Source organism: Patiria miniata, unplaced genomic scaffold (genome assembly GCF_015706575.1).
Source record: "Patiria miniata isolate m_02_andy unplaced genomic scaffold, ASM1570657v1 HiC_scaffold_9, whole genome shotgun sequence".
In the NCBI taxonomy this organism is placed as follows: Eukaryota; Metazoa; Echinodermata; class Asteroidea; order Valvatida; family Asterinidae; genus Patiria; species Patiria miniata.
In genome coordinates this window covers 25,875,564-25,901,531 of record NW_024037076.1, presented here as the reverse complement: position 1 = coordinate 25,901,531, position 25,968 = coordinate 25,875,564, and the positions used below count along the sequence as shown (strand labels likewise).

At 41.6% G+C, this 25,968-nt stretch overlaps 1 protein-coding gene across 2 annotated transcripts; it reads right to left on the bottom strand.

Annotated features, from left to right (window-relative positions):
- Positions 1–513: 513 nt before the first annotated feature.
- Positions 514–25,968, bottom strand: LOC119720568 (protein Skeletor, isoforms B/C-like). Of its 2 annotated transcripts, none has more exons than XM_038190283.1 (21): positions 25,832–25,968; positions 24,237–24,378; positions 22,990–23,127; positions 22,038–22,107; positions 17,998–18,106; positions 16,759–16,924; positions 15,003–15,072; positions 13,943–14,253; positions 13,430–13,499; positions 11,838–11,946; positions 10,700–10,865; positions 10,534–10,603; positions 9,550–9,742; positions 8,346–8,585; positions 7,091–7,226; positions 6,015–6,125; positions 5,184–5,357; positions 4,092–4,285; positions 3,204–3,231; positions 2,907–3,079; positions 514–1,719 (listed from the first exon to the last, which is right to left on the bottom strand). In XM_038190283.1, the coding sequence occupies exons 1-21, from the start codon at positions 25,895–25,897 to the stop codon at positions 1,525–1,527; spliced, it is 2,931 nt and encodes a 976-aa protein (XP_038046211.1). In that variant the 5' UTR covers positions 25,898–25,968; the 3' UTR covers positions 514–1,524. The 2 variants fall into 2 exon arrangements, with proteins under 2 accessions (XP_038046211.1, XP_038046212.1); XM_038190284.1 differs by lacking the exon at positions 25,832–25,968 and adding an exon at positions 25,741–25,773.

Below are 25,968 nucleotides of genomic sequence, written 5' to 3'. Positions count from 1 at the left end.
TCATAATTTAAAAAATGTTGAGTTCGGAGTAGTCGAATCAGCTATTTTGGGCTTCAGGATCATATGCAGGCTGTATTTTTTGGAGGGGGACGAAAAAGTGGGTGGGGGGGGGGGGGGCAAACGATATGATATCCCCCCTCTTTACAAAGTGGGAGGGGACTTGCCCCCACCCCCTCGTCCCACACCGATTGACGCCCATGTATAGGCATGGCATTTGGCAAACAGAGTATGGCTTGAAGAAAGATATTTGGCATGGTGACCGTTTTAGCCGATATTCGGCTAACTTTGACATTCAGATTTTTGGTTACAAAAACCAAGTTTGACAGAAAGTTTGACAGAATGGATATTTTTGGCAGATTTCGGGCAGAATTCTGCAAAAATGGTTATTTGACAGAAAAACATAGCAAATTTGAAAAAAAAAAATGGTATATTTGTTGAAAAAAAGCTTGCTATTCTACTAATTTTTTTTTCAAAGGACAAGTCTGCGATTGGCCCTACAGCCAAATATTTTTTTATTCATGACATAATTGCGCGCCAAATTCCACGCATGTATCATCAAAGGCACAATCCCATCACCTATCTGCGTTACTATTGTACAAACAACACTTTTAAATCCTTTTTAAATCAGGCAATATTTAACGAGTGGTTCACCTAAATCAAAACAATCACACACTATGAATATTATTGGTTCATACAAATGATTTAGAAATAGCCCGCTACCAATCTCACTTAGACTCATCAATATATCAACATCGATTTTTTTTTTTTTTTTTTACATTTTTGTAACTCTTTTTTCTAAGCTTGATTTTTTTGAAACAATGGTTTGTATTTGTGGATTCTGAATGTGTTTTATTTTCTCTTGAATTGTGTTTATTTTATATTTAATTTACCTTTTATTGTAAATCACAGTGCAATTCCACTTTTGTGCTGCAAAATAGTGACAATAAAAGGGATCGGGGCTGGTTTCTTATATAATTTGAACTTCTTTGAAATCTGGTCTCCATGGGGGGGGGGGAGCAAAAGCAAAAAAAAATTAAAAAAAAAAAAAATGGGGAGTCATACTGCTATTAATTCAATAATTGGGGGGGGGGGGAATGTCTCTGCCCCCCTCAAAAATGGTAATCGAAAATTTGCTGGAAAAGCACAGGGATTTTGGGGGAAAGTGTGTTTTGCCCCCCTCTAGTAAAAACCCTGGCGACGCCCATGCTGGTCTCTGTATGGATTCTACCCCTCACAACTTCTGTTTACAACCTGAAGGTGAGATTCGTAGGGGGATGGGGGTGGGTCAACAAAATCAGTTTTTGTTTTTGGCAATTTTTTTTTTTTTTTTAAATTTCTGAGCGTTCGAACCCCCAACGTACGGGCCTCGACATTGGACTTGTCGCTGTTCTAATTATCTTCATTTAGTCATGCGCAATACATGCAAGTCGGTATTACGTACAGTCCAAATTTCACTCTACAGGCTGAATCACGAGGACAAAAATGCAAATTCAGTCTCGTACCAAGACTTCTCCTTCGTGATGACTATTGACATGTCAGGGAGGCGAGGAGCGCGGTAAGAAGCACCATCAGAGACACGGCCACAGTGGAGTCGGCCCCAGCTTTGGTTGTCATCATCGGAGGCTGAGTTTCTTCGACCCGCGGCAGGGTAGTGGGCTGCAGGGTTACTGCTTCGTCTGTCACAAAGATCTTCCAGCCCAGAAACCGATGGGTGTAACACTGAAACAGTTCAGAAGAAAGGGGAGTAGACAAAAACATATCATATTATTATAATAATAATTTGGGAGGCTAATCATCCTTACTGGCAGCTGGGATGCCGAATTGCGAAGGACGCGGCTACAACGTGGTCGGGCCGCTGGCACGTAAAGGCGCCGATGGCCGCCGGCCACATCGCCCCATATATGACCACGGAGCACAGCATGAGATCGAAAGAGTTTGATTTTTCCGGAGGGAGGAAAACCGGAGGGCCCGGAAAAAAACCCTCGTGGCACAGGAGAGAACCAACGCACAACTCTACTCACATGTGATCCGCGGCCAGGATTCGAACCGTGGTCACCTTGGTGAGAGGCGAGCGCTTTATACGCACAAGCCACCCATATTGAGGGTTAAGTAAGATTTGAGGCTTTGCATGGTGGAGAAACTAATGAATGAAAGGTTTGCGTAAACACCATGTGCGAATAATATCTCAACTAAGAGAATAGTTCTGAAAAGAACCAGAGGTATAAACTCGACGTTCTGGTCAGTATGCTCTGACCGTCTTCAGGCTTCTGACCGTCTTCAGGAGAGATTGAGGGTTCCTGCACCATCAGGACAATAAAATTCCACAAGCAAATTACTAAACTCCACGACCGAAGTTCATCAAAATGCCGGTCAAAACTGTAAAACTTGTTCAGCGTAAAGTGCTTAGAGGGATTATACAACATTTGCTGTTGCTGTAATTTTCAAAATGTATGAATTTCGGGGGTTAGTATTTTGTAGCAAATATTGTTACACTGACTTTTTTCAAGTTTTGTGTTCGGAGATGCTGGACAAACCAAGAAAAACAATCATGTTGTTGTAGTCTGGCTCCCTGACCCCGGCAGGCTGTACGTTGGTTTGATTCCTGCCTGGGGTTATGGTGCGTGTGCCCTTGGGCACGGGGCTTTGTCACTCATTGCTAAAATCTCTCCACCCAGGAGTAAATGGGTACCTGTGAGGGCAGAGTTGGTTACTGTGAAAGGTTGATTACGGCCAAGAGTGCCAAAATAGCTGCCTTAACCGGCCTTGCATGCTCCCAGGGAGTTGAGGTTTCAGGAGTGTTTGCTCGTTGAACAGGGGTAATTTTGAAGCGCTTTGATACCACATTTAAAAGCGCTAGATAAAAATGCCTGTTATTATTATGATTGATTGTTTCGGGTGTAGCTTACTTGATAGTAGACAACGTCCGGTGTATTGGCATCTGGCATCCAAGAGAACGTCGTGCCCGCTGCGTTTGGGTCGTCGCAAGCCAGAACAAGACTCGCCTTGTACTCGGCGAAGTTGTTGTATTGATCTGGAGAGGTGCCGGGTACCCTGACCTTCCACTCACAGTAAGGCCCAGCTGGAAGACAGGACACCATGCAAATGCAAACTCATATTAAGTATCATGTTTATACGACTTATTGAAATAATACAATAACAACACAACCAAGCTTGATTTTAAAAAAGGAAAAGAAAATACTTACTGTGTGGTCCAGAGTAGATCGCAACATACTGCAATCAAAAAGAAAATCGTTTCAAGAGGATTTAGTATGATACAATTGTTGGAGAATATTAAGCTCTTTTTGAAAATCGCAAACAGAAATTTGCAAGGCTTGAGAGCTTTCTCTTGGGCGGCTTTTAATTGAGAGCTTTCTCAAGGGAGGCTTCAGAGGAGGTCTGAGGCTCTGGGGAGTCTGAGACTTTCTCGGGGGAGAAATGAGACTTTCTCGGGGGAGGTCCGAGACGCTCTAGGGGGAGGTCTGAGACTTTCTCTTGGGGAGGTCCAGGACCTTATCGGGGGAGGTCCAGGACTTTCTCAGGGGAGGTTCAGGACTTTCTCTGGGGAGGTCTTGGACTTTCTCGGGGGAGGTCCGGGACTTTCTCGGTGGAGGTCCAGGACTTTCTCGGGGGAGGTCCGGGACTTTCTCGGTGGAGGTCCAGGACTTTCTTGGGGGAGGTCTTGGACTTTCTCAGGGGATGTCCGGGATATTCTCAGGGGACATCCTGGACTTTCTCGGGGGTTGTCTGGGACTTTCTTGGGGGACGTCTGAGACTTTCTCGGGGGAGGTCCGGGACTTTCTCGGGGGACGCCTGGGACTTTCTAGGGGGAGGTGAGGTCTGAAACTTTCTCAATGGAGGTCTGGGCCTTTCTTAATGGAAGTCTGAGACATTCTCATGGGAGCTGTGAGAGCTTTCTCAAGGAAGGCTTGAGAACTTTCTCAAGGGACTTTTAGGAACTCTCCCCACTTTGCAAAAGTGCATAATAACAGAGATTTCTAGATTGTTCTGTGGAATATAAAGACGCTTTCATTATAAGCATTTTCTCTTTCAAGGCCGAGTTAACTTTCAAATTTTTCTGAGTTATTCTTTACCCGTTTCTCGTCTTCAGTCTGCTGTGCGTACCCTCCCACTGTGTCGTTGGTGAGGTAGAAGGGATGATATCTGGCCGACTGGTCCGGATCGTCGCCCCCGAAGACAGTGAAAGTATAATTGACGCCGCGCACGACGTGGATCTCTGGGATCAGACGACCGTTGACGTACCAGGCAATACCCCAGCCGACTTTACCTGGATAAGGAACGGCATTATAACAATCAAGAATAAAAGCGTTTAAGTTGACTTTATATCAGCCGGCAGATTATATTTGAATGCAGTACTTGTGGACACATCAAGTTGCGGATCTCAGATTTTCCAGGAATTGGGGAGGGTGGGTTGGGTGGGGTGGGATATGGGAGAGGGGTGGCTGGGGCAACGAAGTCCATGATTTTTTCAAGGGGGGGGGGGTGGATGAGGCAATGCGTTATAAGCTAAAGTCCATCATTTGCAGCTATCCAAAAAGTAACTGACGTAATTACTGTTGTTGTATTACAAGACACTGCACTCGAATGGACCAATCAAACCATTTAGTCCTGATTCGGGAATGATGAAATGACGTCACGATTTAGTAACGTCGACTTTGATTGGCTGGCGCACGGCTTGCATGATATCTGCATGTCTAGACATATCAGACGTTATACAGGAGACTTGCTCCGTGGATAACGGGTGATACTCAGACTTCCGTCATCTCCCCCCCCCCCCCCCCCCGGCCCCATTCCCATCTCCCTTGTATCTGGGGTGGGGTGCTGTGGTCCAATGGTTACGGTGTTCGACTCGTGTGCCGTGGTACACGGGTTCGAATCCTGGCCGTGGGAACATAGTGCTTGTGCTCTTGAGCAAGGTACTTTACCACTATTGCTTCGTCCTTCGGATGGGACGTCAAGCCGTAGGTCCCGTGTGTTGTGTAATGCACGTTAAAGAACCCAGTAATACACTTGTCGCTAAGAGAAGGGGTTTGCCCCGGTGTTTCTGGCAGTGGCCGCAGCACCTTATAAACCCTGGTGCCACACCTCCAGTTTTAATTCCCTAGATGGAATATTTCGGAGGACCACCAACCAAGTACTAAGTATCTGCCCTTGACCAATCATACCTGTGACGGACTCGTAGCCCCTTTTCCCGCCGTTCTGCCCGATCTCAACGCGGAGCTCCTCTTCCAGGTTGATGCGTTGCTTGGGCCAGCCCGGCCGATCCGGTGGCGGCGTCAGTGTCAACTTGAACGGTGGACAGGAGGACGAGGCACTGCCAAAGTTCAGCTTCACGTCCCCTGAACAATAAAAAAATAACCCAACAATTAAATTGTTTTCCATCAAAAGTTAGGAAATTTATGCCAATTTTGGTCACTTCAGGCAGAAGGCAGAGTACTAGTGCATCAGCCGGACGGTCAAAAAGCATTAAAATGCAGGAATTGCGGCCGGTATCTGTGCAGCAACCCGTCTGCTTTATAAGCTTTAGGAAGGAAATTGCAGTAAACTATCTTGCCCGGGGACAACACCTCACTTCAACTGATGACTTTACGACCATAACCGAGCGATTGCCCACCACTAATCAGGCTGACTCCACTAACTTTTTCAGAAAGCTTTTAAAAAAATTCAGCGGGGAGTGTGGCCTAGTGGTATAGGTTCAGGGGCTCGAATCCAGTGCTGGCCATAATGTTGTGTCCTTGGGCAAGCCACTTCACCCCACTTGCCTCTCTCCACTCAAGAGTGTATAAATGGGTACCGGCATTAGCTGGGGAGTATACCCCATCCAGGGGGGAATAGAAATATTCTCAGTTGTTTCATGCTACTGAAGTCAGAGACAAACACCGGCCTGATGGGTCACATTGGCCTCGCGACAGGCTTTATGGGGAAAATGATCCACGATTGCAGACAAACTTGTCCGCGGTTAATCCCTGATATGTAACGAGATGACGCCTAATTACCAAGAGGTGCCTTGATGTGCTTGGCTACCCTGCCGTCCGGGTTAATTGATCCCAAGGCCCACGAGATGTACATCTCTTGGTCTGTCAAAATAACCTTGTCGATGGAATCTCCTGTAAAAATCCAAACAAATTCAACAGAGGACTCAGAGTAAATGTTATGTACAAATATGAACTGAACAAATCTTAAGAATAATGATGTCATTTATATGATATGCCAATTGCACACATGCGCTTTGCAAATACACGTAACATCAAAACCTTCAGATAAAAATCAACTTCAAATATAGGTTTTCCCAGCCAATTTCCTGAAATGTTCGTTCACTTCTGAAAATCGGTCATTCGTTTTCGTCTGAATTTGAATGCATATCTTTAATCCCAATTCAATTCAACAAAAGTTCAATCGTTTTCATTGTCCGTGCATTCGGTTTTGAGAAACAGACGGCCAATTACGTTACCTGTGCATTCATTTACGCAAGCATACCTTTTCGCGCAGAGTTCTGGAAAACCATTTCATGAATGTGCAATCGAGTACGTTTTTCTCATTGAAAATAGCAGATTACATTACAGAATTCCAAACCTGATACCAATAGTGAAATAGAATGGCGAATGTTTGAAATGGCCCTCTAAAAGTGAAAAAGAAGTCTCGTTAACGAATGTGAACGGATATATAACGAAAGGTGCTGCTCAATCACTTAATTGATTGAACTGAAATGCAATCAAATGCTCTGGTAGCAAAAACAAAACACGTGTACAGAGCGATTCTCAAATTCAGACAAAAATGAATAACTGATTTTCAGAAGTGAATGAACATTTAAGAAATTGACCGGGAAAAGCTATATTAAGGAAAAAACTAATCAACTTGAAAATTAAAAACAAAAATAGAGACCTACAGGTACTAAAAAATGTAAATTAATTTATTTAATTTAATTTTATTCTTATATCAGAATAACAACTTCGGGTCCTTTGTAACTTAACAAGCCCCGAACCTGTAGTTGTTTTTAGGTTAAGCCACCTCAACCGGCCTATTAAATAAAATTTAAAAAGGGAATACTGATCGGTGGCAGTATGCAGATTACCTGTGTCAAGCAGACGAGTGTACGTGAAGTGTTTGATACCGTCGACATCCGAGTAAGCGACAAAGTCGACATTTTCCGTCCCGCCGAAAGCCGTGTCTTCACAGGCACCGACTCGCTCGTCACCTCTCAAGGTGCACTACAAAGCAAACAGTTTATTACCAAAGCTTTAATAAAAGTTGATGTCAAAGCTTATGTGGAATGTACCCAATTTTTGAAAGTGGCGCACGCAATGGGTGCGTTCGTTTAGCTCACCCGGGTCGACACAGTCAGCCCCGTGCTGTTCGATTAACTCTGACGTCATTCTCGGGCTCACCCGGGTCAGCCACCACAGACCCTGCTCATGGAGCAGAGTCACTGGTGGAAGTACGTCACACGTGGGTTATCCATTCCCTAGAAACGAACAAATATGGCGGCCGGACAGCGGCAGTCTGAAGTGGACTTAAAAGTTGATTTTATTTGAAGTCTAAAGGTAATCAGTTTATTCAGTTCATTGCGACTTTTCAGGCAATAATTTCAGCCCAACTTTTTTGAGTTTTGCCATCGACTAAAAAGCAGTAAATCTCAAACTAAGACCCAATCCTAAACGGCCGTTTTGTCAGTGGCTACGGCCACAGCTAAGGGCATCACGTGAGGATTGTGATGGCCTGCGGTTGAACGTTCGATTAGCCTGGCTGTCGTGGCTGACCCGTCTGCCTTTACCTGTGTCGACCCAAGTGAGCTAAACGAACACACCCAATCGTGCCTCTTTCAAGTTTTCAATTTGTAAATTCTATTTCTACAAAAAGAACTCCTTTTTTGGACAAATTTTGGGCATTTACAACCTTCTGAAAGAAAAGGCTGTTATTTTGGTTGTTTTGGTTTGGGTTGCAAACACACAAAAAGCTCCACCTGAGTTACTTTTGAGCCACAACAATACAAAAGTTGTATAATTATTTAAGAAATAAAGTAATGATTTCATGCTAATTCTTTTCATTTAATTTCCAATACAAAAGTAAATAACTTTTGTATATTGCTGAAGAAAAAGCAATGAAAAAAAAAAATCTATTTTTGGGGGTGAAACCTCAAAATAAACATGAGGAGCGCAAGCTTAACCCAATTGTCCCAGTATCAGCCTAAACCGCACTGCCTGAGACTCCCTGCACCGCCCAAAACCGCCCAAGCGCTCCGTGATTTTATGGACTCATCAGGGAATAAATACAATGTAATACAATGTAGTACAATTGGGTTAACCAGTGCAAATTCAATCAACAGGTACCTGCTGTTTGGAATGAAGATTGTAGTCCACCACGCCGGTGCTTCCGTCTTCTTTCTCCCAGACCACGGCCACGTCCGAGCCGTCCATCAGGGTCCGCGTGGTGGAGCCGCTGATCCCGAAGGCCAGGTACTGACCCTTGGCGACCCGGCCGCTCAGCCGGACCGTGATGCTTGACCCACTGACCATCCAGCTGGCCTGGAATTCGTCGTCGATCATCACCGCGCAGTTGGGCAACTCCGACTGATGAGAGAAAAGAAAAACACGGTAAATGCTTGACCGACAAACGTTCAGGGCCCGATTTCAAGAACCTGATAAGCAGATTGCTCAGCAAATTTACATGCTAAGCAACAGTGCTGTAGTCGAGTACTTTTTTCCGAGTACCGAGTAGTGCCGAGTACTTAGGTTGCTGAGTATGAGTACTTGTACCTCCAAGTACAAGTACAGGTCTCCGAGTACGAGTACTTGTACTTCCGAGTACAAGTACTTTTACTTCCAAGTACGAATATACTTGTATTTCCGAATACAGCCATTCAGCAAATGGTTCATTGTGCGTAATTGGCCCAGGCCCAGTCAGACCGATATACAGACCCACTCAAGGCTAGCTGTTAAATGTGTTTGTCCAGACACGCACAGAGGAAACTCAGGAAACTTTGATTTCTCTACAAGCAATTTAACCATTTCAAACTGCAAGTATCGATAAAATAAGGCCATGGTAGTACGAGTACTTTGATGATCGAGTACAATTTCGACATGTCGAGTATGAGTACTTTGCTGACCGAGTAGGAGTACTTTGCTGCCCGAGTACGAGTACCGTCATTTCGAGTAAGAGTACTTTGACATTCCAGTATGAATACTCCAAAAAAAGTACTCGAGTAGTACTCGAGTACGAGTACCTAGTACGAGTAGTACAATCATTGCCTATGATTACTTACGGTTGCCGTTTTGCATGTTGAAAGTCAAAGCATTCAGAGGCTTTGCTCATTATGTTGCTACATATGAGTCTCATCTGTTCATATACTTCATTTACCTGTCTTAATTTGGTTGCATTCTTCCCCAGCACTTTGTATCCTCTGGCAAAAGGCGCTATATAAATACAGTTATTATTATTATTATTATTCACGCTGGACTTAAATCAAATCTGATGTTCAATGTATTTGTGAGAGGTCTCGAGAAAAAGCCTTGCCTGCGCTAATAAGCGACTTACCATTTCGTCCCTGCCCAAGAACGGTGGAATGTTCAGGACGTCAGGGTTGAACTTGATGGAGCCAAAGTCCGCCTTGGCCTGCTGACACCATACACTGACGTAGGTGATGTCAAACACCGTCATATCGGGGGGCATGCGGACCGTAACGTTCTCCCCACTGAACACCGTGCCACTTGGAATTATCTGGTTGTCACTGAAAACAAGATCCATTGAGATCAAAAATATTACGCCAGGGAATTGAAAGAAGGAATGTTGAAAAAGAAAGTCAATTGAACAGGTCAGATAAAAGCGCCCTCTATGATTTCACATGAAATGGCAACAACTTTCACTGAGATGTACCACAAATGAAGATATGTGATATACAGCTACATTTAGTCGTTTGTCGGGAATTTTCATTTGGAGATACAAGCCAAAATAGGGCCACTTCATCTCATCACGCCATCACATCTCTTGGTGTTCCGACTTCCATAATTTTTTAACTAAAGATGGTATTAGCATGCGGGTTTCACAGCAGTAATGCTGAGATTGTGCTCTTTTCAAATCTGTAATAATTTTTTTTTTTACCGGGGTCGACAAACGACTCATTTAGCTTGATTGCATCACATATGTGGGTGTAAAATTAGTCTTACAGAATCAGATTTAGCTTGTTGCTATGGAATTGATCAATGAGTATTCAGGATTCAGATTTGTTTTGAGATTAGCTGAGAATGCAAAACTAAACAGGCTTCTGAGGTGTGACAAGTTTTTCTTCCAGTCCTTCTGATTTGAGGCGTGTGATCGCACCCCCACGCCATCCCACGCCTAAAAGCTTCCCGAGAAGTGTGAATAATTGCACGCCTGGATTTCTCTAGACCACAGAATCACCCACCTAGAAAATCACACAACTAGAAAAACCACACGCCTGGAAAAATCCAGGTGTGCCTTTTTCCACACCTCCAAAACTTTCAGAAATGAATTCCTTCTCCAAGAAAGGCATGTACCTACCCGGTTTTCCATATAAGCGGGAAGCCATTTGCATCCGGATCCACTGTTTTTCCAGCCCAAAAATAAGTATCTGAAAGCAAGAAAACAAGTGGTTACTCGCCATGAAGAACTACCACCTTGCAAAAAATAAGGAAAATTTTTCATTTTTTGTAAAAAAAGTGTTCACCTGGTCCAGCGCCATCGTAGAAGAAATTGACAAAGAAGAAGGTCTTGGCGTCCAGAATGTAGACGGCGTCAGCTTTGACATCATGGGCCTTGGTGGGCAAGGCACCCAGGTTATACTTGTCCGGTAGAGAGAGGCTGGCTGAGATGTTCAGGTAACCAAAGTTGACCTATTTGGGAGGGGAATATAAAAAAAAGTAAAAAATAAAAAAGGTAAAAAGTGGATGATCAAACTGTTAAAGTTCTATTCAAAATATTAATGTGGGAGATTTGGCCCATTCTTTTTTGTTTTTCATTCAGTAAAAGCCAATTTTAGCTCGGTGAACTTACATTTTATTTGAAAGAGGAAGGTTCATGAGTGAAGTGGGCGTGGCCAGAAGGGGAAGTGGGCAGGTCCTCAGGAAGGATGGTGTGGATAGGCCATATGATGATGTGGGCAGGGCCATGGGATGATGTGGGTGGGGCTATAGAATGATGTGGGCGGGGCCATAGGATGATGCGGGCGGGACCATGGAATGATGCGGGTGGTACCATAGGATGATGCGAGTGGGACCATAGGATGATGTGGGCGGGGCCATAGGATGTGGGCGGGGCCATAGGATAATGTGGGCGAGACCATAGGATGATGCGGGTGGGACCATAGGATGATGCGGGCAGGACCATAGGATGATGTGGGCAGGACCTAAGGATGATGTGGGCGGGACCTTAGGATGTGGGCAGGGCCATAGGGTGAAGCGGGCAGGACCATAGGATGATACGGGCGGGACCATAGGATGATGTGGGCGGGACATAGAATGATGTGTGCAGGACCATAGGATGGGTTATAGAATGACGTGTGCAGGGCAAAAGGATGGCGGGGCCATGGGGAGTGTTGGTAGGGTTAAGGGGTGATGAGTCATCAGGGTGGGGATAATGTCGGGGAGGGAGGGGTCAATAAGGTTATGTGGTTGGGGCTGTGGGGTAAAGTCGGTGCAGCTACAGGGTGATGAGGGTGTGGCCATTGAGTGTATAGTGGGTGGGGCCATTGGGTGAAGAGGGTGTTACGGGGTCATGGGTGGGACTATTGTGTGAAGTGGGTGGGGCCATTGGCTGAAGTGGGTGGGGTCATGGGGTGTGGCCAGCGAGTCCTACCTCCTTCTTACCTGGAAGGTCCGGCACCAGACGGACAGCCATTTGTAGTCGGTGATCTTGGTCCCCTCCTCCAATTCAACAACGAGGACGCTGTCCCCATACGCTCCTAACGGCTCGCGACTGTTAACGAAGAACCACAACCATTACAGCATATACAATTCAAATTTCAAAACTTATTGTTCAGTGACATTAAAGGCATGACAACTAGCTATGAAAACCAGAACGACTAATGTTGCGTGAAAAGTCAGATTTTGGAAAATTGACAAACATTTAATATATTAAAAAATCCCTCTCATCATCAACTAAAGATGGCATCAGCATGCGGTTTTCACAGCAGTAATGCTGAGATTGTGCTCTTTTCAAATCTGTAATAAAAAAAATTTGACCAGGGTCGACAAATGACTCATTTAGCTTGATCGCATCACAACATTGCTATTCAGTTTCGAGCCCCTGTTCTGACATTGACTGGCCTGCAGTTTTGCCATTCAAAACATTTTATCCAGGGCTTTCTGACTGTGTTTTTTTGCATTAAGATACATCAAATTCTGTGCAATATTGCTCTGGTTGTGAGAAAACACCCGATGACTGTTCGTCAATAATTGACAGAACACAAAAGGACAACACTTCTGCGTTGCTATTTGAATTTCGATTATCGCTCAGCAAACAGCACTCGAAAAATGATAGCAGCGGCCATCAAAGCTTAACTGTCAAACGCCACTTCATCAACAAGCGAACTACTTGATTAATGTAAAAGGTTGGTATAGTCGTACTCTGACCTACAGTAAATTGGTTTACGATTGACATAATTATAAAGTTTCGTTAACTTCACAGAGGCCAAAAAGGGACTTGACCTACATTGGTCTTTGCCTTAGAGCCAGAGTCCACCATTTGCAGCTATCCAAAATGTAACTGGCGTAATTATTGTTGAAAAACATACTTGGTTGAAAGATAGTAAGGGGACTAAACTCCCTGCGAAATTATTCTTTCTGGCAAGCTGTCATTTTGAAGAAATCAACGAAAGAAGGCCTTTCCAACGGTGGTGCGTCTTAAGAAATTCTCATTAGTAGTTCGTTTTTTTTTATTTGGCGAAGCGCGCCCAAGCGTTGACACGACGCACGCACGCGCGTGGTTGCTAAAATTCATCAGATCAGTGCGCCACATCGCGTAGCTGCAATCAACTCAGTAAGAACGTGTCCCGGACGCTGAATTCAGGCCCAATTCAAAACATGATTCAGCAACTTTTGATTTGAAATCGAGATCCTAGAATGTTGTTTTTCTCAAAATACACAGCTGAAGCTGAGCTGAAACTTCATCAGGTTAGTTGTTCAGCACCCTTCTTTAGATTTTGAGCACTTTTGTTGCTTCAAACGAACAAAATGCACAAATTACAAATGATGGACTGTGTATACCTTTAATACACTTAAACTTTTTTCTGAAAAAAAGTGCCATTGCCAAAGGAAAAATGACCTTGTCCCTCAAAAAGTACGGTTACTTTCTGCATTTTCATTGACCTTTGAGGCTGTTTTTGTGAGTGTGTAAACACCAGCAATCGTGGACCTAGGACAAAGGGGTCAGGGAACAAACGATACTTTCTCCTAATTACCTGTTATCAAGGTACAACGGCGTTCCAATTACACTGGGTAAATCACTGACACCCGCCCACAAAAAGGCATCTGAAAAAAATCCCAAGAAACAGAGTCATCACTCAGACGGAGCGTCAATTTGCAATCATACACGGCTGTTTTCACACACTGTTGTTTTACCATACTCCCGAGGACAATGCTTTGTGTTTTCCTTTGTCCCTGTAATATAACATACTCCCATAGATTAAGCACACAAACTTACTACAGAGGACCGTTTTGAACAAAAGACCCAACTCCCGAGGACTGAAAGGATCTGTTGTTCTCCCTTTGTGTGTCGGTCCTCGGGGTATGTAGAACAAGTACACAACTGCACACTTTCAAGTGCCGACATTTGAAGAAAACAAAACGGCCAAAAAAAAAAAAAAAAAAAAAAAAGCTGCGTCGCCGCACCACTTTTTGGGCAAGCTCCATATCAGAAACCGGAGACATTTATTAAAGAGTTGAAAGGTTTATTCGAAAAAAAAAAGAAATACCTGGAGCTGATCCATCGTAGCTGAAGTCTCGCAGCATGATTCGTCTCTGGTCCACGGCATACACCGTGCCCTCCACCCCGTGGTCCAGCGTGACGAACTCGCCAATCAGCTGGCCGTGGTAGTCCATGCCCTGCGTGCCCAGGGACGCCGGCACGTTCAGCTCCGAGCCGTTGATCTTGATGTGGCCAAAGTCCGCTTTCGCTAGGTGACACCACAGCCCCACGTACGATATGTCGTAGACGGTACGGGGCGGGGGGATTTTGACGATGAACGTCTCGTTGGCGAACGCCCGGGGGATGACTTGGTTGTTGCTGGAGGATGGGATATATAATTACAATGAATGGTAAAATGTCTGCAATTTGGTCAGACTCCGTGGACGAAGAATAGATGCAAGAGGAGTGAAGTTAGCGCAATGGTTCTTTTCTCTTTTCCTTACGTGATGCGATTAAGCTAAATGAGTCATTTGTCGACCCTGGTCAAATTTTTTTTATCACAGATTGGAAAAGAGCATAATCTCAGCATTACTGCTTCGAAAACCGCATGCTGATACCATCTTTAGTTAAACAATTATGAAAGTCGGAACACCAAGAGATGTGATGAAGTGATGCAATGAAGTGGCCCTATTTTGGCCTGAATCTCCAAAAGAAAGTTCCTGACAAATGACTCATCTAGCTTAATTGCATCACAGGGTGACCAAAACAAATTGCAACCCAAAAACATATATGCTTAAAAAAAAAGAAAAAAAAAAATCGGTGAATTTTTATGTTTTGGGTATCAGATTAAAGCTGAGAGCTTTTTCGTTAAAATACTGAAAAAAAAATCCTGAAAATAGCACTTTGGGTTGCGGAGAAAATGCCAGTTATGTAAAAGTAGTAATTTTTCATCCTGTACACAATGCACACATAGGTACACGTAGTGAAAATCCCTTACTGGGGTTGTTTTTTGAGGAATCCTTGGTTTCATTACCAGAAATAAATAATAATAATAATAAGAAGAAGAAGATCCTTAGACTCAAACAGCCTCCCAAAAAGAGGTTACGTACGAACAATAATTTACCTACCCCTCTCTCCATGTCAGTGCAAAACCATTCTCATCCGGTATTTCGGTTACCCCGGCCCAGAAGTAGGCATCTAAACATTGACCCAAAAAAAAAGGGAAAAAAAGAGGAAAGGACGAAAAAACCAGCATTAATTTATCAACTTAGTGATGAGGATCCTTACAGCAGTTAAAGGGCCATGTGCAACTTTGTTCTCCTCATAAATGGAAGAAAATTATTTGGCATCCCTTTGGGGTTAATTTTATTGAAAAGTACACTTCTTTAAACATTTAAAATTGTATAGATAATGATACTCGGAGGCAACAAATAGTTCTTCCTGAAATTTTGCAGAATCCTGCAAAACTCCCTGACAGTTTTGAAGGATTTTGGTGACAAATTCTGAAATGCTATTTCCCCCCAAAAAGCATTTTGCAAAATCATGGCCTGTATTTCATTCATCTTCCACACCCAACAAACTAATATGACTGTGCTAAATGGTTATAAATGACCTGCTTATAAATGAATGGGCGTGCAGTGAAAGGAATAACCTCAAATTTCACAGAATTAGCCTTCGTCAGATTTCCCACAAAACCCCGTGGAAAAAGGGTTTCTAAAGCTATTTTACTTAATGGACATATCTACCATTGCTTTCCAAGGATTATACTGGTATTAGTTGCTATTTTAATGGCCTCATGCCAAACAGTTTTGAAGGAAAAAAGAGCAATTCCGCGTCAGGTCATTATTCTTTTCGAAGGCCACATTGGATGCCCTTCGGCATAATACATTGTGAAGCCGCTGGGATGTGATTTTGCAAAAACCATTCAGCCGGGAAAGGGGACTGGGGGGATCAATTCCAGCACAAAACCGCAAGCGTACCCCAAACATGCCAAAGAAGAAAGTTGAAAAGAGGCCTATCGCTACGCTCAAAAGTATAGAGGTCAGTAGGCTTGTTGCTCAGAAAATGCAACGTGAGTGGCATAACTAATAATTTGGGGGGAAAAACCCCAAAATACCCGCAATTTTTAAACCATGAATGCGACATGAATAATCGTTCTTTGACTGTTTTTTCCAGTTTAGCTTTACTACAGAAGATTGGAAAGAAAGCTATTGATTCTCGGAAGGAAACTGCACTTATTGTTACTGAAGTTTTGAACTTAAAAATGAATAACAACTTTCTGACCAAAAATAAATTGACTCTAAAGAAAATCAATTTCTTTCACAATGTTTTTTAAAGTTATAAAATCTAAATTTGTTTCCTTTTTTTAATCCTATTATTTTCTGTTTGCTCCGGTCCAGTTTGAAAGTTACCTGTTTGACAAAGTACTTTTCCCTCTAACTAACTGAAATTTGAAATTAGTCCTTCTTTTTGGGTGGCAAACTCAATAAAAAAAAGCATTCTTTTTACCTTTTAAAGAAAAGTTCAGTGTTTGAATCTAGTAAAATTCAACTTGCTAGATTTCTTTGTTACATGTGATTTTTGGTCATTTTTTCCTGTCCCTATACCTTGGTTCTCTGTAATTCACAATTCCAGTATCATTAAGAATGACAAACAAATTTGTATTTGTTGGTTGTTTGTTATTCATTATCACTCTTGGAGGATGACTGCATTAAAGAGTGCATAAGAATTTTAAAAATCATACTGCAGATGTTAAACAAGGACATGAAAAAAATTCAACCCCAAATTTTCAGAATGACCCTGATGGACTTTGATTTGGGACTCCATTTAAAGAGAAGAAAAATCTCTATTTCTTCCTTACATCTAAACATAAATTGAACATACCCGGACCGTTGCCGTCGTAAACCAGTTTCTCAAAGCGCAGGGTGCGAGAGTCAAGGATGACGACCTTTTTGGCACTGACCTCATGCTGCGTGCCTACCAGCGGACCCAAGTCATGGGCGGCCGGCAACACAAAGCCAGGCGGGATGATCACTTCTCCAAAATTGGCCTGACGAAAGGTTGGAATACAGAGAATGAAAGTTCATCAGTTAAATACTGTACAGCGCGTCCCAAAATACCCGCAACACTTTTTTGCGAGGCTCTAGCATGGCCGCGGAAACATACCACCATTATTTTTATATCACTTTAAAGCTTGGAATCTTAACTTTGTCCCTGGTATTAGGCCATCAGCCTCGGTCCAAAATTTTGGCCACCGGTATCAATGAGGGGAATAATCGTCATGGCGATTTTTGGCAAGGTATACACCTCCAGAGTTGGAAAATATGGGATAGCATTGCAGCGGTGGCAGCTTTTTGGGTGTTATCACCCTTTTTTTTCAAAATGTCCATCAAAATGCTTGTTACCACTCTAGGGGCGGTATACCTTGCGCATGCGCACTATAATCATTTATGCCCTGATTTGAGACTGACCAAACCCCCAGGCTGATGGCCTATACGTATTGGTTTGATTTTCAAAAGGGTTTTGATATTATTCCTGTTCAAATAATGGCATGTCAAAAACAAAAATAATACATGTGATGCGATCAAGCTAAATGAGTCGTTTGTCGACCCTGGTCAATTTTTTTTTTTTTCATTACAGATTTGAAAAGAGCACAATCTCAGCATTACTGCTGTGAAAACAGCATGCTGATACCATCTTTAGTTCACAAATTATGGACTCGGAACACCAAGAGATGTGATGAAGTGATGTGATGAAGTGGCCTTCTTTTTAGCCTGAATCTCCGAATAAAAATTCCCAACAAACGACTCGCTTAGCTTGATTGCATCACATATGTTCAGACAGCTAGACCACGTCACAAGTGTTCAAATGAGAAAAAAAGTCTGACTGTTGAAACCAATGCACTAAGTTGTGAGACTCTTTCGAATGTCTCAAAGTGCCTAAATATGTATCGAAAGTTATCATGAACTTGAAATTGTCCTTCAACGTAACGAAGTTATTACTGAGGAAATGTTAACAAGCACATTTCATTTTTGTCGTGTCAGTTTCAAGAGTATTATGAGTTATAGGGGACAACGCCAGCTACACGTTGCATCTACCGACATCAACTACATGTTCACTTACGGCGGCCATCCTACACCACACCGACAGCCATTTGAAATCGGTGATCTTCTGGCCCGTTGGCATGGAAATCACCACCTCTGCATTACTGTATGCTCCCAGTTTGCTTTGACTGAAAAAAAAAAAAGTTTACATTTTTTTAATGCTGGACTCAGTATTTTTATGCATCTTTTTTACATGCATGGGTTTGGTGTTTTGACTTAGTAATGCCCCTATCGATTGCAAGGGCAGATCCATAACACAATTTGGGGGGGGGGGGGGCGAAATCAATTTGGTTCCCAGAAAGTGGGTAAAAAAAATTACGGCGTGGAGTTCCGGGCCCGCTTAAGGGGCCCAAATTTTTTTGGGATTCTAGATGCTCTGTGGTGCGATCTGAGGCAATTTCTGACCACTTTAGCCAATGTTTTTTTGAGGAAAAGATGGTGGTGTACTCATTGCCTGCCTTTATTGCAACGGCCCCCCCCCCCTGGATCCACCCTTGATCGATTGTTCACAGGTGTGTAATCAATTGCAAAGAAAATGCGGGCTAACTAAATATGGTAAATTGGGGACAGTATTTGAAGAAAACCAGTTTTTTTTTCCAATGCTGGTTGGCCGATTTTTTTCAGTGCTGGTCGGCCGATACAAAAATACCACTTTTCTTGAAAATGTTAGCACACCAGGTGCCAGGATTCTACAGGATGCTTTAGACTGTCATTCACTAACAGTCCTGTAAGGTATTTTGTGATAATTTTGGTAGTTTTGTTTTTGTGATGTTTGCAAATGTTGTATATTCCCTTTAAAGCACCGTGGGAAAGCTAAGAGAATAATTCTCTGTCTATTCCAACCCTGGCACTTTTTGTACATGCTAAATCACCCAACCAGGATGAGTGAAAAGGCCTGTGACAAACTAGGACAGGTCTGTGTCCCTGTGCATCAGAGCAAAGTATACAACAGTCCGGGCGGCCGTCAATTCTATTATGATCTCCCCCCCCCCTGTCAATGGTGAAATCATTCTGCTAGCTATGGCCAAAAAAAAGTCTCCGGTTTCTGGTATGGAGCTTGCCCCAAAAGTGGTGCGGCAATGCAGCTTTTTTTTTTTAACTTTTTTTCCCTTCAAATGTCGGCTGATGACTGCAAATGGTGCCAGACTAAATTTAGTGCAAAATATATGGGAGTCCAGAGAGGCCACCTAAAGCTTATACTCGATCGTAACCCCATCTAAAAACACGTTAAAATTGTGCAGCAGTAGGATTCCAGTCAAACCAGTGAGTTGGCAGTTTCGAGACATCCTCTTACATTGAAAACAAAATTTTTCATTTTGCCGACGCGCATGGCTACGGCGACGCACGCACATACCAGAAACCGGAGACTTTCTTTTTTTTGCCTATTGTTAAGATAATCAATCATAATGGGCAGTCAGGGTCCCGTGCAGGATCACGTACTCGGCTTCGTCTATTGAAAAGGATGTTAAAGTACAATACGCTGTATGTTTCTTTGATAACTGTTTTCTTTCTAACAGTTTAGATATTTCAAATGCGTCATCACTTTTTAAAAGTTTCGTCAAGTCACGGTGAACTTTTGAGTTTTTCTCTCTGAAGTCCAACTAGTGAACAATTACCCAGTAATTCTTGTACCCGGTGGTGGGTGGAACAAATTCAAAGCGTTCTGTTTATTGACGCAAGACTTCACTGACATGCACCCCTTTTGATTCCGGGGGCACAAAAGGCAGAACACGAACCTTGACAAACACGAGGGTTGGGCCATTATTGACCCGACCCACAACAATCCCACTTTTGTTTGGTCAAAAACCAAAAATCAACAGCATATCGTATTTAAATATTTCTATTAGTCAACAGAGATAACAGATGAGAAGTGTGGATCTTGTATAGGCCTACCCGTAAAATGATTTAAATAATTAAAGTTACAATGTACCTTTGAAGGTTAAGTCATCAATTTCATCAGCTGTCATAGATTAACCATTGTTTTTTTTCAATGCACAAACCATGGGCGTCGCCAGGATTTTTTCTAGAGGGGGCAAAACATATTTTTGCCCCCCCCCCTCGCGACGCCCATGGCACAAACACAAAACAAAAATCAGAACAAAGGACAAGGGCAAGTTCGCTCACTTATGACACATTTTGTTTGCTATTTAACAGTTTTGTGTGTGCGGTTTTAATTTTGTTTTACTTTTACTTCAAACCTTGGGCAATATGCCAGCTTGTACCAGGAGCCTTTTCTTGTTGAATACAATGTTTCGGTCCGATGAACTTGTCAACTTCAACAAGTAGTAGTGAGTAATGAAGTTCTCTTTTGTGACCCCATCCAACAAGAGCAGTCACAGAATGCTAGAGCTTCTTTTGAGTAAATTTAGGTCTTTAAAGGGCACGTGTGATGTAATGTTTTAATACAGTCCTCGTAAATGCACCATTGTGTCCCATTTAAAGTTCTCTTTTTTTCGTCATTTTGTCATTTTTACGGGCATTTTGGTAACTTTGTGGTTTTTATAATAATGAAAAATGTGTATATTCATGAGCAAAAGAGTGGTGTCATTTCAGGCAGAAACCTTAGTTAATGTTAATCAAATTAGGTTTTGCCCTTAGCCGACATATACACACTGTATATAGTTCGGTGGTTAGGTCGGTGAAGGGCAAAACCTTATTTGATTTACATCGCCCCGACGCAAAAATCCCATCTTATGATTTAATCAATGTTACAAATATTTCAGCATCAACATTTGCCAGAATTCTGGATATTTTGCTGTCGTAAATTTTCTTTTCTTTGGGGATTCTTTGTTGTTTCAGTAAAAGAAAGTAGGCCATGGAGCAAAGTTTGGGTTCAACATTTGAACAGAAAACACCTTAACTGAACAGTGTCTTCCTGAAATGACATCACAGCAACAGCGCTCTCATTTCCCAGGAAAAGCTTGGAATTTTTTTAAAAATGTTTAAAGAAGTGCACTTTTCAATAAGATTAACCAAAACGGGATGTCAAATTGTTTTCATGCATTAAAGAGGAGTAGAAAGTTGCACAAAATATGTTCCCAAGTACAACTCATGTCATTGGCCCTTCAAACGATTCTTACACAATAAAAATCGAAAGTAACGGCCAACAATATCTGCGTTATATTTAAGATGTCAAAATTAACTAGTGATTCACCAAAAGAAAGGGCAAAAGGAAGTTTTTATTGCATTTTCAAAATGAATTTCGTCACACAAATACAATTTTTCAAAATACTTTCCAAAAAAAAAAGTTTATTTTTCAAAATCTTGTTACTTTAACATCAATTGGGTTCTTCAGGAAAAAAGTACCCTGTTAAATTTTTTTTTCTCAAAATAAATTGAACAACTTTCAGTTTAAATGATTTGGAAGAATTTTAGAAATGCATTTCTAAAAATTACCAGTAGTCCACTAACACTAGTCACATCCTGGTAAATGTACTTCTTAAGTGAAACAAACAATAACCTAAACAAAAACATGATTCCTTGTAAAAAAATAAAAGAAATCTTCTAAATTGTAAACAATCCTACAGCTGTGAGCTTGGGAAGTCTACAGTGAACTAGCCTAGGCGGGGCAATAAACACGGTTACACCTCTATGTTCCGACACCCCTATGTTCCAACTGCACATATTTCTATTCCTAACCCTAACCCTAACCCTAATCCTAACCGGGAGTAACACAATCTAGGTTGTCGGAACATAGGGGTGTTGGAACATAGAGCAGTCACCATAAACACAACGTCAGTACACCACAGGCATGCAACTGGGAAGTCACAAAAAAGAGGAAATTCAAATTTTTCCAAGACTTTGTACAGTGTTTTTCTATTTTCAATGGCACACATTGGAAGTGAAAAAAGAGGAAATCAGCTGATCCGAGGAAAAGTTGCATGCCTGACACCAAAAGACATTTTCACTCTTTTAAATCTTGCAACTATCAAGTTCCAGAGAAAATCCGATTTGGTTCATGAAAAATAACCAGTTTAAGAACCAGCTAAAACTGGTTTAAACTGGTTGAAAAGTACTCACTGGATTAACACTAAGATAAATGATGCATTATAGTCTTACCTGGAATCGAGATAGATTGGTTGTCCAGTGGAACTTGGAGAGTCAGTGGTTCCGACCCAGAAAAAGGCATCTGAATGCAAAGATAGAAAGAGATAGAAATGTGCAGTGGTAATGCATGTGGTTTGAACCTTGCTGAGGAGTATGGCGCTGTTGTCCATTGGCAAGGCACTTTACTCCAATTGCCTCTCTTAGTCCACATCTAGTCTGAGTATCACCCATTATCCATGCAGCCAAGTCGCCTGTATAACGTCTGATACGTCAAAGCATGCAGATTTATGCAAGCTGCGCACAAGCCAATCGGAGTCGACTTTACTAAATCGTGACATCATTCCAATCCCAAATCAGGACTAAACGTATGATTGGTCAATTTGAATGCAGCGTTTGGTAATACAACAGCTGGGCGCGTATCACATAACATAATACAGAGCGCGTGACTACAGCCTTTGTCGCTGTGTCTAGATTTTTGTTCATCCATGTCTATGACCCGACAACAGTGAATGACCGAAGACGCGATATATACAGCGCCCGCTGACTGGTCAAAATCTAGAGGTCAAGATGCAGTTGTCTTGCATAATTAATCAGCGAATCTGCTCAAATGTTATAGACTATATGGCATTGGCCATGGTCTGTTACTATGGTTACATAGACTACATCCAGGAGTATAAAGGGGTAACTGTGGCGATAGAGACTAGTTTGCAGTCTCATAGCCTGATGAACAGGGGTAATAATTGTAAAGCGCTTTGTGACTTTTGTTCAGGGTTGGCTGATATAAATCACGTTGGTTTAAATCACTGATTTAAATATCGATTTATACTCAAATAAATTAAAAAAAAAAAAATCACTGATAACGTGCTTCACACTCTATAAACTCCAGATTCTAATTATAAACTCAGCCAATCGGAATGCAAAGTGAATCATCCTTCAACCAATCAGGGATGAGATTATATCTTACCAGGGCCAAGGCCATCGTAGTTGAATCCTCGAATCATGACGGTTGTTTCATCCACAGCATACACGGTCCCTGACACCAGGTGGAATCTGGTGCTGAACTGGCCGATCTCTTTGCCATAATACGGCGCGGATGCCACAGCTGTTGAAAATCCGAGAGACGGTGTCATTAAACAGTGTAATATTGATGTTAATTCACTATGAGGCGATTATCCAAAACAGGGTTACGTGGAGTGCCGTGGCCTCGTGGTCTGGGGCACTGAATTCGTGGTCTGCGGGGAATTCTGCGGGTTGTGGGTTCGAGTCCAGCCTGGGGTTGTGGTGCATGTGCCCTTGGGCAAGGCACTTTGTCACTCATTGCTTCTCTCCACCCAGGAGTAAATGGGTGCTGTGAGGGCAGAGATGGTTATTGTGATTGGTTCTAGCTTCCTTGTGCCGAACAGGCAGCTGTATACTCCCCAGAGAGCTGACATTGTATTTGGAATGTTTAAATGGCCCAATAAGCAGGGGTAATAATGATGTAAAGTGCTTTAATCTTTAATAATGATCTTTAACAACCCGTTATTGTTTTTATTATTATAAATGGCTTTTGAAAGAAAATGAGAAATTCAGAGACACAGGACGACAAGAAATTTGAGGTGAGCAGAAAAAGAACGGCCAAATGTTCTCCGTTTTTTTGTAATGCTGGTTTGAGTTTGGGAATCAGCGTTTGGTTTTAAATGTGTTCATCTTTCTTATTATTTTTTTAGGGTTGGGGTTCTGTGTTGTGTAAAAGATTAACAACTCTTAACTCTTCTTCACTTGATTCTGATAAATATTTGCAGTATTAAAAATTTGAATCTTTTTCCTTCATTTATTTCCGAATATTTGAATAGTTATGGTAAAATAAAGTAAAGAAAAGTGTCACATGACATAAAATGTTGAGTAGTCATCAGCCGACAATTGAAGGGAAAAAAATAGAAAAAAAAAAAAAACCGCGTCGCCGCACCACTTTTTGGGCAAAGCTCCATACCGGAACCCGGATACTTTTTTTTTTGGCCTGAGAGCAGGAAGTTATTTTTGAGGATGAAACTTGAAAAGATTGCGAGGAAAACAACTTGAACTTCTTTCATGCATTTTTAGAAATTTAGGAACTTTTTCACTCTTTCTTCTTTTCATGAAATGAAACTGAATAAAAACCAACATAAAATAAAAATAAAAGAAACCAAGATGGAGAAGTGCTTTTCAAAGTCCAAGGAAAACAAGCATTACCTTGTAATGTGAGCAGAAAGACGACAATCCTTGCAGCCGAAGAAGCGTCCATGCTGGTTAGCTTCCGCGTTTGGTTCACAAGACAAATTCCTCTCAAGTTTTGGCCGATTTGGGGGTAAGTTGTCTCAAGCTGATTCTCCGTCTACAGGGGAAAAATGAATAAAAATTATTCTAATATTTTTCTCAGAAATTGTGACAGGGTTGCAGAACCTAGCCGCGCCATCACAACTTGCCATGTACCAGTATAATAATCAAAAAGCAATTATGAAAATACTATTTTTATAACTGCAGTACTTGTTGGTTTTCAGGCCTCTAATAAAATATAAATTGCTTCCAAAGCATACCGGTAGTAGCCTAAATAAATAAAATATAACATAATTAGCCTAAATTCATAAACTATTGCTTCGAAAGCATATTAGCCTAAATACATAAAATATTGCTTCCAAAGAATATTTGCCTAAATTCTTAAAATATAAATTGCTTCCTAAGAATATAACTAGCCTAAATACATAAAATATAAATTGCTTCCAAAGAATATTCACATAAATACATAAAATATTGCTTCCAAAGCATGTTCACCTAAATACATAAAATATAAATTGCTTTCAAAGCACATTAGCCTTAAAACATGATATATAAATTGATTCCTAAGAATATTCTCCTATATACATAAAATAAAAATTGCTTCCAATGCATATTCGCCTACATACATAAAATATAAATTGCTTCCAATGCATATTCGCCTAAATACATAAAATATAAATTGCTTTCAAAGCATATTCGCCTAAATACATAAAATATAAATTGCTTCCAATGCATATTCGCCTAAATACATAAAATATAAATTGCTTTCAAAGCATATTAGCCTAAATACATAAAATATAAATTGCTTCCAAAGAATATAACTAGCCTAAATACATAAAATATAAATTGCTTCCAAAGAATATTCACATAAATACATAAAATATTGCTTCCAAAGCATATTCACCTAAATACATAAAATGTAAATTGCTTTCAAAGCACATTAGCCTTAAAACATGATACATGGATTCCTAAGAGTATTCTCCTGAATACATAAAATAAAAAATGCTTCCAATGCATATTCACCTAAATACATAAAATATAAATGGTTACACCTCTATGTTCCGACACCCCTATGTTCCGACTGCACATATTCCTATTCCTAACCCTAACCCTAACCGGGAGTAACACAATCTATGTTGTCGGAACATAGGGGTGTCGGAACATAGAGCAGTCACCATATAAATTGCAAGTTCCAATGCATATTTGCTTAAATACACAAAATATAAATTGCTTCCAACAGTAAAACTTTGGTACACAATGCAAGTCGGTGTTTTATCCGTATGAGTAGAAAAACAAAAATCACTCAATTGTCAAAACTGTTACAATTGCCAGAGCTTTCTTCTTCAAAATTCACTGATAACTTCGCAAATCGTATTTCTGCAAAAACTTCAACAGAGTTTGATGAATTAATATAAATTACCAAGTTTTTTCGACTCATAATCTGCATCAACAATTGCAGAGACTATTCTACTTTTTAGGCCAGTCCATAAAACGTCGACCGCCCCACTTACCTGTTCAGCTAGAAATGCCGGGGAGGCTGAAACTTCCCAGTCACGATTCGCCGCTCCAGCTAGCATCAACAATTATGAGCTTTTTTCCCCCCTGTGTACGTGTTTGCGTCACAGATTAAAGTTGGCCATAAAGTAAG